The 13,476-nt window shown below is 32.8% G+C and overlaps 2 protein-coding genes across 2 annotated transcripts; both read left to right on the top strand.

The window, feature by feature from the left end:
- On the top strand, positions 4,313-5,578 carry LOC107614854 (F-box/kelch-repeat protein At3g23880-like). Its single transcript, XM_016316982.1, has one exon. It carries the CDS (start codon positions 4,313-4,315, stop codon positions 5,576-5,578), a length of 1,266 nt encoding a protein of 421 aa, XP_016172468.1.
- Positions 7,926-9,476, top strand: LOC110267093 (F-box/kelch-repeat protein At3g23880-like). The gene has a single exon (XM_021112235.1). The coding sequence runs from the start codon at positions 7,942-7,944 to the stop codon at positions 9,283-9,285; it is 1,344 nt and encodes a 447-aa protein (XP_020967894.1). The 5' UTR covers positions 7,926-7,941; the 3' UTR covers positions 9,286-9,476.

Here is a 13,476-nt window from a genome sequence, read left to right as displayed (position 1 = left end):
GTTAAGGATATCCTACCGTCTCTTGAATCCATAACTTCATTATCATTAATGTGGTGCTTTTTTTTTTTTTTAATAATGTTTCGTTAATCAAGTTCAACTAAGTTGGTCTATCATAGAGTGTGTTTAGGAAATTTGTTGGAAGGGAAGAAGCACGTTTAGACTTCTTGAAAGCTTTAATTTTTTGTTTGGCAATTTTTTTTTTATGAACACAGAAGTGATTTTACTACCAAAACCATGTTTACAAGAGTTAACTATTTTTAGCTTCTGTATTTTTTTAACGGGCTTTTAGCCATAAATACTAAATATTTATTTACCTTTTACTAACTTTATCCTTGATGTATGTTATTATATTATTTATAGAATTCTTGATATTTCTATTTATATTCTATTTTTCTATTATTTATTATTTGTAGTTATTATCTTTTTATAATATGATTTATTGATTCTATTAGGTAAAGTAAATTAAACAAAAAATTAACTGTAAATAATAATAATAGTAAAAAATTATAGTATACTAAAAAAGAGTACTAAAAATACTAAAAATATACTATATAAAAAACATCATCAAAAACTTTTAGATTTGTTTCAATTACTACAAAGTAAATATTTAATTTTTTTTATTATTTTTAGTACTCTCTTTTATAATTACAATTCTCGTATACTATGTTTTATTGTAATTTTTTTATAATATAGATTATGATTCCATTAAAAAAATAAATTAAATAAAAAATTAATCATAGATAATAATAAAATTATAAACATTGGATTCTAAATTAATATTAAGAATAAGATTATTGAGTCCTAAAATAAGAGTACGATGTAAAAAAATACTAAAATAACATTCTTATGTTAATACTTAAAAAATGTAATATATTTGATTAATTAATTTTATTATAAAATTAGCTAATAAGATCTATTTAAATATCTAAATTAAAATGATAGGATAATATAAAAAAATGATTTAAGTTGATGTCCATTTTAGTAATTTTTTTATCTAAAAGTGATTTTGAATAGTATAAGCCAAACAACATTTATTTTATTATAATCCATTTTGATACAAAAATTGCCAAATATAAATCACTTTAACACAAACATACTTTTTATCAAAATTAAGTTTGCAAAATCAATTTTATACAAACTCCCGTTTGTAAACTGTAATTCAAACACACACATAATAAAATTTAGTTACATCTAACATTATTCTAAGTCTTATTATTTAATTTAATTGAACTTAATTCATAAAAAGACTTTGATGTGTAATATTACTCTTTTATTTATAGACTGTGTTTTCGATTTAATATTTTTTAACGGTTCAACTAGGTATCCTTTAAAAATAGTACAACATTCAGCTTTTTATTACAATAATTAAAAAAAAATTAAAACAAACACAACTAAAAATTATGAATAGATTTACTGTCTTTTTAAAATTAAATACACATTCAAAATACAATCTAAAAATAGTCACAAAAAAAATACAATCTAAAAAAACTGAAATTTAAAATTTAAATTTTAAATTTCTGTTTCAGATTTAATATATTTAATTATTAATATATTATAATTTAAATACATATCTAAAAATCAAATTATTCAAAATTTAAAATTTTGATTTTAAAATTATAAAATAAACCTTAAACTATCAAATTATTAATTAAACTCGTATAAAACACTCAAAGAAGCAGAGAAGTCACGTTTGCGCCATGTCGAAAATCCAAAGGCGCACATGGAAAACTCAGAGGTGCACATCGAGAAGTCATCCTCCGCTGTCGTTCATCCGTGCCACCTTCCTCTTCCGCGCTCATCCTCAACGCTGCCTTCCTCCTTTTCGGCGCTCATTTACAACGCTGTCTTTTTAATGTTTAAATTTAAATTTTAGATTTATGATTTTGGGTGTGTTTTAAAAAAATTTTCTGTATAACTTCATAATTTTAGATGTGTTACAATTATTTTTTAATGTTTAAATTTAGATTTTAGATTCATGATTTTGGATGTGTTTCAAAAATATTTTCTGTATAACTTCATAATTTTAGATGTGTTACAATTATTTTTCAATGTTTAAATTTAGATTTTAGATTTATGATTTTATATTTTCTGTATAACTTCATAATTTTAGATGTGTTACAATTATTTTTTAATGTTTAAATTTTAATTTTAGATTTATGATTTTGGATGTGTTTTAAAAATATTTTTTGTATAACTTAATATTTTAGATGTGTTACAATTGAAAAAGAAACTACAATTGAAAATATTTTAGTTTATGTATATAATTATATTCGACCATTCATAATTGTATTATTAACATTTATATTGTATTATTAAAGTTGACTGATTTTAGATGTATTTTAAAAATATTTTGTATAAAATATCATACTATCAGATGTGTTATAATAAAAAAATAACAACACAATTTTAAATTAATTGTTGATTATAATAATTTTGAAAACTAATAAGTATCGAAAAAAATTTAACTGATAATTTAAATAATAAATATTATATTCATTTGATCGAATAAAAAAATCAAGAATAAGAAATTTAAAAAACTGTATCTGTTACGTGAAGTTACGAAAGTAAAGCAAAATCACGGTAACCACCAATGAAGTGGATGGATTTTAAAATTTAAATTTAAATTAAAATCTAATTATAGATATGTATCTACAAAATAGGAACATGTTACACTAAAAAATAATGAAATATTATTTAAATCTGATTAAAGGCTGATTAGTATTGTACAACTAGCATTTCCCATTTTTTAATTAGGTTCATTTTTTTTTTTACCAAAGATAGGAGACTCGAACCCGCAACCTCTTAATTGAGTATAGAGAGATTATGCCATTTGAGCTATTACTCATTGCCTAATTAGGTTCCTTTTGAATCTAACTAAACAATAACTATTTATCATGATATGCTATATAACTTATGTTTTGTATTAGAGGAGATGTGATCTTATTATTATCATTATTATTATTGATTTAGTCACTATAACTCAGCTGCTACAAGTTATAATTTGAACTTTGAAGATTAGGTAAAAAGAACGTTAGAGTTTTCATGACTCATAAATTACCAACACATAACTTAGTCGTTATATCTATAATTCGGCCGTTACAATCTGATCCATTCTATATGACTCAATGATCTTTAAAAAATTGCGTACAGCGGAGCTTGAGCCGTCGACGGCAAAAATATAAAAGAAGAGAGAGGGAGAGCAAGCAGCGATCTTCATAAAAAAAAGAATGAAAAAATAAGCGTGTAGAGCGCAATAAAATTGATCTTTAGAGGGGCGTATGGCGCAATAACAGTGGTCTTCAGAGGGCGCGTAGAGCACAATATGAGAGGGCGCGTAGAGCACAATATGAGAGGGCGCGTAGAGCGCGATAAGAATGAGAGCGCATAGAGCGCGATAAGAGTGCAGATGGAACTGTTAAAAGTTAAAAGTTAAAACAGATGCTAATTGAATTTGCTGAAACAGAATGCAGACTGAAACAGAATGCAAACGAAACGCTCCAAAGAATGTGCAGATGAAACTGCCGGAAGAAGGCGACTATTCCATGAATGATAGTTGTTTTCTGTTAGAACAGATGTAACCAAGACTGATGTTGGATTTTTATTTGGATAGATGTAATAGAGATTGGTTGCTGAGCTAAATTGAAAGATTGATTATTCATTGTGGGATAAGAACAACTAAAAATAAGATAAGATAAGAACAACTAAAGATAAGATAAAGAAAAGATAAGATAATAAAGACTAAAATTATAATTGAATTTATGTATTCTGTTGAGTTAAATTTATAGGCCATGAGACTTTGTTGTCATAGACTAAGGTGAAAGAGTAGTTTAATATCCAATATTGTTATAATTGATGAGGCACATAATTTAGCTGATTCACTCATGACTCATGAGCATGTATGACTCAAAAATTACTTTATCACAGGTATGCTCGTCAATTTTGATCTCTCACTTGTCCATCTACTTCTCTCCGTCTAATATATTCAAATTTCAAGATGGATTTAACTTAAAAATTATTTAACTATTTATCTTCTATTTTTTCAAAAAGGAATTTTAAATAATTTATTTTTTATTTTATTGTTAATTTATTTCTTAATTAATTATCATTAAAAATATTTTTATATGATATTTAAATATTAAATTATTTTAAATTTATTAAAAAAATCTTCTCTACTAGTAGGGGGAACTCTTCAAGAGTTTCAACTTTCAACCTATAAAAGACAAGGGAACTTTTCGTGCGGCCACATTATCCCTCCAAATCGTTTTCCGAATTGGTTGATGCTAGTAATCCTAAAATCCAACTCATGGAACGCATGAATAGTCTGCTTCACGACGATGATAATGATGATGAGAGGAAGGGGGAGGTCGTCACAACCGCCGGGATGCCTGCCCTCATGGACGAGCTCATAGCGGAAATCCTGCTGAGGATTCCGGCGAGGTCTCTTGTTCCATTAAGGAACAGCGTCTGCAGTTCATGGAGAACCCTAATTTCCAGTTCCCAATTTGCCAAGGACCACCTTCGACGTTCAATGGCGGTGGATCCAGCCTTGACCCACCCGCGTATTGCCTATTATAGCTCAAGCTACTCATACCCCATCATCGGAATTTTCTCCGCCCGATCTGTGTTCGAGAACCCTCCCCGTGAACCCACTAAAGTAGTTCCCTACGAGGGACGACGCTGCTGTAGCATCATTGGCTCTTGTAATGGATTGCTGTGCTTGCACGACGATGAGCTTGAGGATCGTGCCATGCTGTGGAACCCCTGCACCGGATTCACATCTCCGCCGCTTGAAATTGGTGGTATCTTCTACTATTGTGGATTTGGTTATGATCATGTGAACGACAAGTATAAGCTTTTCGGGATTGTGAATAAGAAATCAGGTGAATCTGTCACCAGAATTTTCACATTCGGCCCAAAATCTAAATGGAGAACAATTCAGGATTTCCCATATAGACTACATGACCCCGATAACAAGGCTTCTGTGGTGGGTCGGACAGGGCGTTTTGTAAGTGGCACTGGCACCCTTAATTGGCTTCTTCACAGCGGTCATGATAGTTTTGTGGCAGTTCTTTCCCTTGACTTGGTGAAAGAGACTTATAGTCAGTTTTCCGCTCCCAGTAGGGATTCAGATGATGATCACAGTGTGTTTCCCCGATTGGATATCTTGGGGGGTTGTCTTGCTGTTTGTTGTGAGACTAAGAAAACTCATTGGACTCTCTGGTTGATGAAGGAGTATGGAGTTCCTCAATCTTGGACTAAATTGGCAATAATCCGCAACCACCCGCCACTCATTAATTCTGGTTTAAATGATGTATTACGGCCTATGTACATGTTGAAAAGTGATGTTCTACTAGCGAAATCTCCTAGTGGCATCTTAATTTTATGTAACGTAAAGGATGGCAGCACATATGTTCCTAATATTGACAGCTCCAGTGATGGCATGACCAAACATCCTCCTTTGTATCGGGGTTCAGGCTCAAGGATCTTTCATGTCTATCATGAAAGCTTAGTTTCACCCTCTCACTTTGGTCTTCCAAGTTGCTCATCTGAAATGCGATTATTTAAGCCAAACCTATAATCTCTTAAGGACAGTGTGCATTTTGGCTACCTTTTGGTTAAGGATATCCTACCGTCTCTTGAATCCATAACTTCATTATCATTAATGTGGTGCTTTTTTTTTTTTTTAATAATGTTTCGTTAATCAAGTTCAACTAAATTGGTCTATCATAGAGTGCGTTTAGGAAATTTGTTGGAAGGGAAGAAGCACGTTTAGAATTCTTAAAAGCTTCAATTTTTTATTTGGTAATTTTTTTTTTCATGAACAGAGAAGTGATTTTACTACCAAAACCATGTTTACAAGAGTTAACTATTTTTAGTTTTTGCATTTTCTTAACGGGTTTTTAGCCATGGATACTAAACATTTATTTACCTTTTACCAACTTTATCCTTAATATATGTTATTATATTATTTATAGAATTCTTGATATTTCTATTTATATTCTATTTTTCTATTATTTATTATTTTTATTCTCTCACATTATAGATTGCCTAATTATACGATATGCTCAGTGTATTAGTTGTTACCTTTAGGGATAGTTGGTCTCGTCCTGTTCAATTCAAATCACATTGATTTCTTTATTCCTGTAGAATTCAAATAACATTGATTTCTTTATTCCTGTTCAAGAGAAATCTTAGAGAAATCTTAGACTTGACAATAACATAAAAGCAATTATATCATGCATCATATTATGCAATTTAGATTGACATGGTGCAAATTATATTGGTTAGGAAGAACTTGAAGCCGAATTAGTTCCCTGTTTCATATTATTAACAAACCAATGATGTTTTCTAAATTTAGAACAAAATAATATTCTCTTCAGATTAGAGGAGATGATGATCTTATTATTATCATTATTATTATTGATTTAGTCACTATAACTCAGCGGCTACATTATAATTTGAACTTTGAAGATTAGGTAAAAAGAACGTTAGAGTTTTCATGACTCATAAATTACCAACACATAACTTAGTCGTTATATCTATAATTCGGCCGTTACAATCTGGTCCATTCTATATGACTCAGCGATCTTTAAAAAATTGCGTACAGCGGAGCTTGAGCCGTCGACCGCAAAAATATAAAAGAAGAGGGAGAGAGAGCAAGCAGCGATCTTCATAAAAAAAAAGAATGAAAAAATAAGCGCGTAGAGCGCAATAAAATTAATCTTTAGAGGGGCGTATGGTGCAATATCAGTGGTCTTCAGAGGGTGCATAGAGCGCAATAAGAGAGGGCGCGTAGAGCGCAATATGAAAGGGCGCGTAGAGCGTGATAAGAATGAGGGCGCATAGAGCGCGATAAGAGTGCAGATGGAACTGCTAAAACAGATGCAGATTGCTGAAACAGAATGCAGATATGACTGCTGAAACAGAATGCAAACGAAACGTTCGGAAGAATGTGCAGATGAATGATAGTTGTTTTCTGTTAGAACAGATGTAACCAAGACTGATGTTGGATTTTTATTTGGATAGATGTAATAGAGATTGGTTGCTGAGCTAAATTAAAAGATTGATTATTCATTGTGAGATAAGAACAACTAAAGATAAGATAAGATAAGAACAACTAAAGATAAAATAAGATAAAATAAGAACAACTAAAAATAAGATAAAGAAAAGATAAGATAATAAAGACTAAAATTGTAATTGAATTTATGTATTCTGTTGAGTTGAATTTATAGGCCATAAAACTTTGTTGTCATAGACTAAAGTGAAAGAGTAGTTTAATATCCAATATTGTTATAATTGATGAGGCACATAATTTAGCTGATTCACTCATGACTCATGAGCATGTATGACTCAAAAATTACTTTATCACAGGTATGCTCGTCAATTTTGATCTCTCACTTGTCCATCTACTTCTCTCCGTCTAATATATTCAAATTTCAAGATGGATTTAACTTAAAAATTATTTAACTATTTATCTTCTATTTTTTCAAAAAGGAATTTTAAATAATTTATTTTTTATTTTATTGTTAATTTATTTCTTAATTAATTATTTACTTAATTATTTAATTTTCATAATATCTTATTACAATTATATTCCATCAATTTTACTATAATCAAGTGATCATCAAAGATTTTATCTTTGAATTAAATAAAGACAATATCAACTTGATCAAATTGTTAAAGTATATAAAATATACTTTTTCAATAAAGAAAGATTTGTTTTTTATTATTTAGTGTATTTGATAAGTTGTAATGATAACAATAAAAATATCAACAAAATAATTTAAAAATATTATAATTTTTTAAAAAGATTTTTATTTATATGATATTTAAATATTAAATTATTTTAAATTTTTTTAAAAAATATTTAAAAAATCTTTTCTAGTAGTGGGGGAAACTCTTCAACAGTTTCAACCTATAAAAGACACAAGGGAACTTTTTATGCGGCCACATTATCCCTCCAAATTGTTTTCCGAATTGGTTGATGCTAGTAATCCTAAAATCCAACTCATGGAACGCATGAATAGTCCGCTTCACGACGATGATAATGATGATGAGAGGAAGGGGGAGGTCGTCACAACCACCGGGATGCCTGCCCTCATGGACGAGCTCATAGAGGAAATCCTGCTGAGGATTCCGGCGAGTTCTCTTGTGCGATTAAGGAACAGCGTCTGCGGTTCATGGAGAACCCTAATTTCCAGTTCCCAATTTGCCAAGGACCACCTTCGACGTTCAATGGCGGTGGATCCAGCCTTGACCTACCCGCGTGTTGCCTATTATAGCTCAAGCTACTCATACCCCACAATCGGAACTTTCTCCGTCCGATCTGTGTTCGAGAACCCTCCCCGTGAACCCACTAAAGTAGTTCCCTACGAGGGACGACGCTGCCGTAGCATCATTGGCTCTTGTAATGGATTGTTGTGCTTGCACGACGATGAGCTTGAGGATCGTGCCATGCTGTGGAACCCCTGCACTGGATTCACATCTCAGCCGCTTAAAATTGGTGGTGTCTTCAACTATTGTGGATTCGGTTATGATCATGTGAACGACAAGTATAAGCTTTTCGGGATTGTGATTAAGAAATCACGTGAATCTGTCACCAGAATTTTCACATTCGGCCCAAAATCTAAATGGAGAACAATTCAGGATTTCCCATATAGACTACGTGACCCCAGTAACAAGGCTTCTGTGGTGGGTCGGACAGGGCGTTTTGTAAGTGGCACTGGCACTCTTAATTGGCTTCTTCGCGGCCGTCGTAGTAGTTTTGTGGCAGTTCTTTCCCTTGACTTGGTGAAAGAGACTTATAGTCAGTTTTCCGCTCCCAGTAGGGATTCAGATGATGATCACTGTATGTTTCCCCGATTGGATATCTTAGGGGGTTGTCTTGCTGTTTGTTGTGAGACTAAGAAAACTCATTGGACTCTCTGGTTGATGAAGGAGTATGGAGTTCCTCAATCTTGGACTAAGTTGGCAATAATCCCCCACCACCCGCTACTCATTAATTCTCGTTTAAATTATGTACTACGGCCTATGTACATGTTGAAAAATGATGTTCTACTGGCGAAATCTCCAAGTGGCAAGTTAGTTTTATGTAACATAAATGATGGCAGCATATATTTTCCTAACATTGACAGCTCCAGTGATGGCATGACCAAACATCGTCCTTTATCTCGGGGTGTAGGCTCAAGGATCTTTCACATCTATCATGAAAGTTTAGTTTCACCCTCGCACTTTGGTCTTCCAAGTTGCTCATCTGAAATGCGGTTATTTAAGCCAACCCTATAATCTCTTGAGGATAGTTTGCATTTTGGCTACCTCTTGGGGAAGAGTATCCTACACAATCTCTTGAATCCATAACTTCATTATCATTAATGTGGTGCTTTTTTTTTTTTTTTGAATAATGTTTCATTAATCAAGTTTAACTAAGTTGGTCTAAGATAATAAAATTTAGTTATATCTAACATTATTTCAAGTCTTGTTATTTAACTTGATTGGACTTGATTCATAAAAAAAAATTTGATGTGTAACATTATTCTTTTATTTATAGACTGTATCTTCGATTTAATATTTTTTAATGTAAGTTGAGTCATAGATTACTAATTATACGCTAGTTGGCATTTGGTTTGTTATCCCTAATGCCTCGGCAAATTAGTTATTCAATTTCTGTTATTATGTACATATTAATTTTATTATAAAATTAGCTAATAAGATCTATTTAAATATCTAAAATTAAAATGATAGGATAATATAAAAAAATGATTTAAGTTGATGTCCATTTTAGTAATTTTTTTTATTTAAAAGTGATTTTGAATAGTATAAGTCAAACAACATTTATTTTATTATAATCCATTTTGATACAAAAATTGTCAAATATAAATCACTTTAACACAAACTTACTTTTTATCAAAATTAAGTTTGCAAAATCAATTTTATACAAACTCCCGTTTATAAACTGTAATTCAAACACACACATAATAAAATTTAGTTACATCTAACATTATTCTAAGTCTTATTATTTAATTTAATTGAACTTAATTCATAAAAAGACTTTGATGTGTAATATTACTCTTTTATTTATAGACTGTGTTTTCGATTTAATATTTTTTAATTAGGTTCCTTTTTTTTTTTTATCAAAGATATGAGACTCAAACCCGCAACCTCTTAATTGAGTATGGGAGATTATGCCATTTGAGCTATTACTCATTGGACACTTGTGCTTCCAAATTGTCACGAGATAGTGGCACTGCTCTAGCTGATCGCACTCCTTACCGGCAGCTCGTTGGAAGACTATTATACCTAACCAATACACGGCCAGACATTGCCTATGCTATGGGGCGACTTAGTCAGTTCATTGATTGCCCAACTGATGAGCACATGCGGGCAGCTTTTCGTGTGTTAAAATACTTAAAAGGATGCCCATCCGTTGGTGTTTTCTTTTCAGCAGACAATGACCTCAAGCTCACTGGTTTTGCCGATGCCGATTGGGCAACATGTGCAGATACTCGAAAGTCTATCACTGGCCACTGCTTCTATCTTGGGAGTTCCTTAATTAGTTGGAAGAGTAAGAAACAAAGCACCGTCGCTAGATCCTCATCCGAGGCAGAATATCGAGCCTTGGCATTGGCTACTTGCCAAGCTCAATGGCTGTCTTTCATCATGCATGACCTTGGATTGCCCCTAACGGAGCCGATTACTCTCTTTTGTGACAATTGATCCGCCATTCACATTGCCACTAATCCTATTTTTCATGAACGCACAAAGCATATCGAGGTGGATTGCCACACCGCTCGGAATCAGCACCTTTCTGGCCTCACTCACTTGATGCCAGTCTCCTCGTCCAATCAGCTTGCAGATTTTCTGACAAAGGCTTTGGCACCAGGTCCTTTTGCGATTAACCTTTCCAAACTAGGCCTTCTAAACATTCACAGTCCTAGTTTGCGGGAGGGTGTAAGTTGAGTCATAGATTACTAATTATACGCTAGTTGGCATTTGGTTTGTTATCCCTAATGCCTCGGCAAATTAGTTATTCAATTTCTGTTATTATGTACATATATATACAATAGCTATTAGGGTATTTTTTTTTAACTTTTCCTTTGAGAATTCATTCAGCCCCTTTTTGAATATTGGTTCTCTGTTTACTTCCCTTCTTTTCTCTCTCTGCAAACCATCTCTCTTTTCACCTCCTTCCCTTTATCCATTCTTTCTTTCTTTCTTTCTTTGTTCTCAGACTCATCTTACAGTATTTGATGAGAGTGAAGCCTCTCTTTCACCAATTATCACATGGTGCGGTGAGCGTGGAGGAGAGGTAAATCTCTGATCGACGAGACTGAAGACAGAAGGCTTGGGATTTGACGCTGCAGCAGATTCATCGATTCTCACTTGTGTAATGGCTGATAATCAAGGAACAAGTTCTAATCCATTGGATGCTCAGTCAATCGCAACTTTCTTGAGCCAAATATCAACATTTCAAGCTCAAATGGCAAAGAACAATGTCAATCCAATGCAAGATCCGTCTAGCCCCTACTACATTCATCCAAGCGAAAATCCGATTTTAGGCATTGCTCGAGCATTATTATTTCACTCATCGATACCTAAATGTTTTTGGAATTTTGCTATTCGACATGCAGTGTACTTAATAAACATTCAGCCTAGTCAATTTCTCAAAAATAAAGTTCCATTCGAAATTCTTTTTGATACACTACCAACTTTGTCAAATTTAAGAGTTTTTGGTTGCTTATCTTATGCATCAACCCTCACTAATGGGAGATCAAAGTTGGACCCAAGAGCTCGAAAGTGCATATTCTTGGGCTTTAAAGATGGTGCCAAAGGATTTACTCTTTTTGATTTGAATTCTAGAAATATTTTTATTTCAAGAAATGTTGTCTTTTATGAGGATTGCTTTCCATATTCTGTGATTTCTAATCATTCTCATGGACATGACCAACCTCAATTTGCATCCAACTTGCATCAAAACACCTTTGACCCCTTTATTGATGACACTACCAACTTGTGGAACCCTTTGCTGTCCAATCCTGCACACACTACATCTCCAAACATTACAAGTGGGGACAACCATCTCCCGAGTCCCATTTCATCACATGCATCACAAACTACTCATGCATCATTAACACCTCAGCCAGCGCACAACTCTTCATTACATACACCAACACCCCCAATTGAAGTAAGACAATCTTCAAGAATAAAGAAAATGCCAACGTACCTTAAGGACTACCATTGTAAGATACATACCACAACATCTACTATCAATTCTCTTTGCAGGTACCCGATATCACAATATATATCTTATGATGCACTTAGTCCCAAACACAAGTCTTTTTCTTTGGCTGTTGCTACAACTGTTGTGCCTAGCAATTATGAGGAAGCAATTGTTCATCCTTGCTGGAGAGAAGCCATTCATAGTGAACTGGAGGCTTTGAAGCAAAATCAAACTTGGTGCATTACAAAACTCCCTGCTGGTAAGAAACCTATAGGTTGCAAGTGGGTGTTTCGGGTCAAACTTCACCCCGACGGTTCCGTTGAACGCTACAAGGCCAGGCTTGTAGCAAAAGGGTTTACCCAAATAGAAGGGGTTGATTTTATAGACACGTTCAGTCCAGTGGTTCGCATGACAACCTTGAGAATTGTATTGGCCTTAGCTGCGGCCAAGCAGTGGCACATCAAGCAGTTAGACGTTAACACCGCTTTCCTTCACGGCGATTTGAATGAGGAAGTATACATGAAACTTCCTCCTGGGCTCGATTATCTGGCTGTAAGATCAGATTCAGTTTGTAAACTTCAAAAATCTCTTTATGGCCTGTTTACTTCCCTTCTTTTCTCTCTCTGCAAACCATCTCTCTTTTCACCTCCTTCCCTTTATCCATTCTTTCTTTCTTTCTTTCTTTGTTCTCAGACTCATCTTACAGTATTTGATGAGAGTGAAGCCTCTCTTTCACCAATTATCACATTTAATTAGATTCTTTTTGAAATTAACTAAACGATATAAATATGAATACCAATCGTCCTTTACTTTGTTAGAATATGTATTTATCATGATATGCTATATAATTTATGTTTTGTATCAATTCGATTTTACAAAACTGCCAGTGTAATATCTGAAAAGGTTCAGGTACAAGTGTTATGTAACACCATATTTAACGCGGGAATATGTCAACTATATTGATATTATTTATCAAATAAACCTTTTCGTTATAATTAATTCAAATATAAGAACGATACCATCAATAGTAATCTTATGTGGCCTTCTTAAGATGGTGAAAACAAAACAAAACCCTGTTCATATAACAAGTTGATCAAGAGTTTTAATTTGTCTATATATGCTGTGCTCTGTAGTATTTAAGAGATATTTAGAATGAAAATAAGTTTAAATCCTATAAGAGATTGTGACTATTTCTAAGGAATTTTTCAACCTAATAGTTGTTCCATGAGGCAGCATATAGTTTAAGTTTTTCAAAGAGT

This window comes from Arachis ipaensis, chromosome B09 (assembly GCF_000816755.2).
Source record: "Arachis ipaensis cultivar K30076 chromosome B09, Araip1.1, whole genome shotgun sequence".
Classification (NCBI taxonomy): domain Eukaryota; kingdom Viridiplantae; phylum Streptophyta; class Magnoliopsida; order Fabales; family Fabaceae; genus Arachis; species Arachis ipaensis.
This window is presented reverse-complemented; position numbering and strand designations above follow the sequence as displayed.

Bases quoted from the DNA above. Each gene is read 5' to 3' on its own strand.
- LOC107614854 (XM_016316982.1), top strand. From the start codon at position 4,313: ATGAATAGTCTGCTTCACGACGATGATAATGATGATGAGAGGAAGGGG.
- LOC110267093 (XM_021112235.1), top strand. From the start codon at position 7,942: ATGCGGCCACATTATCCCTCCAAATTGTTTTCCGAATTGGTTGATGCT.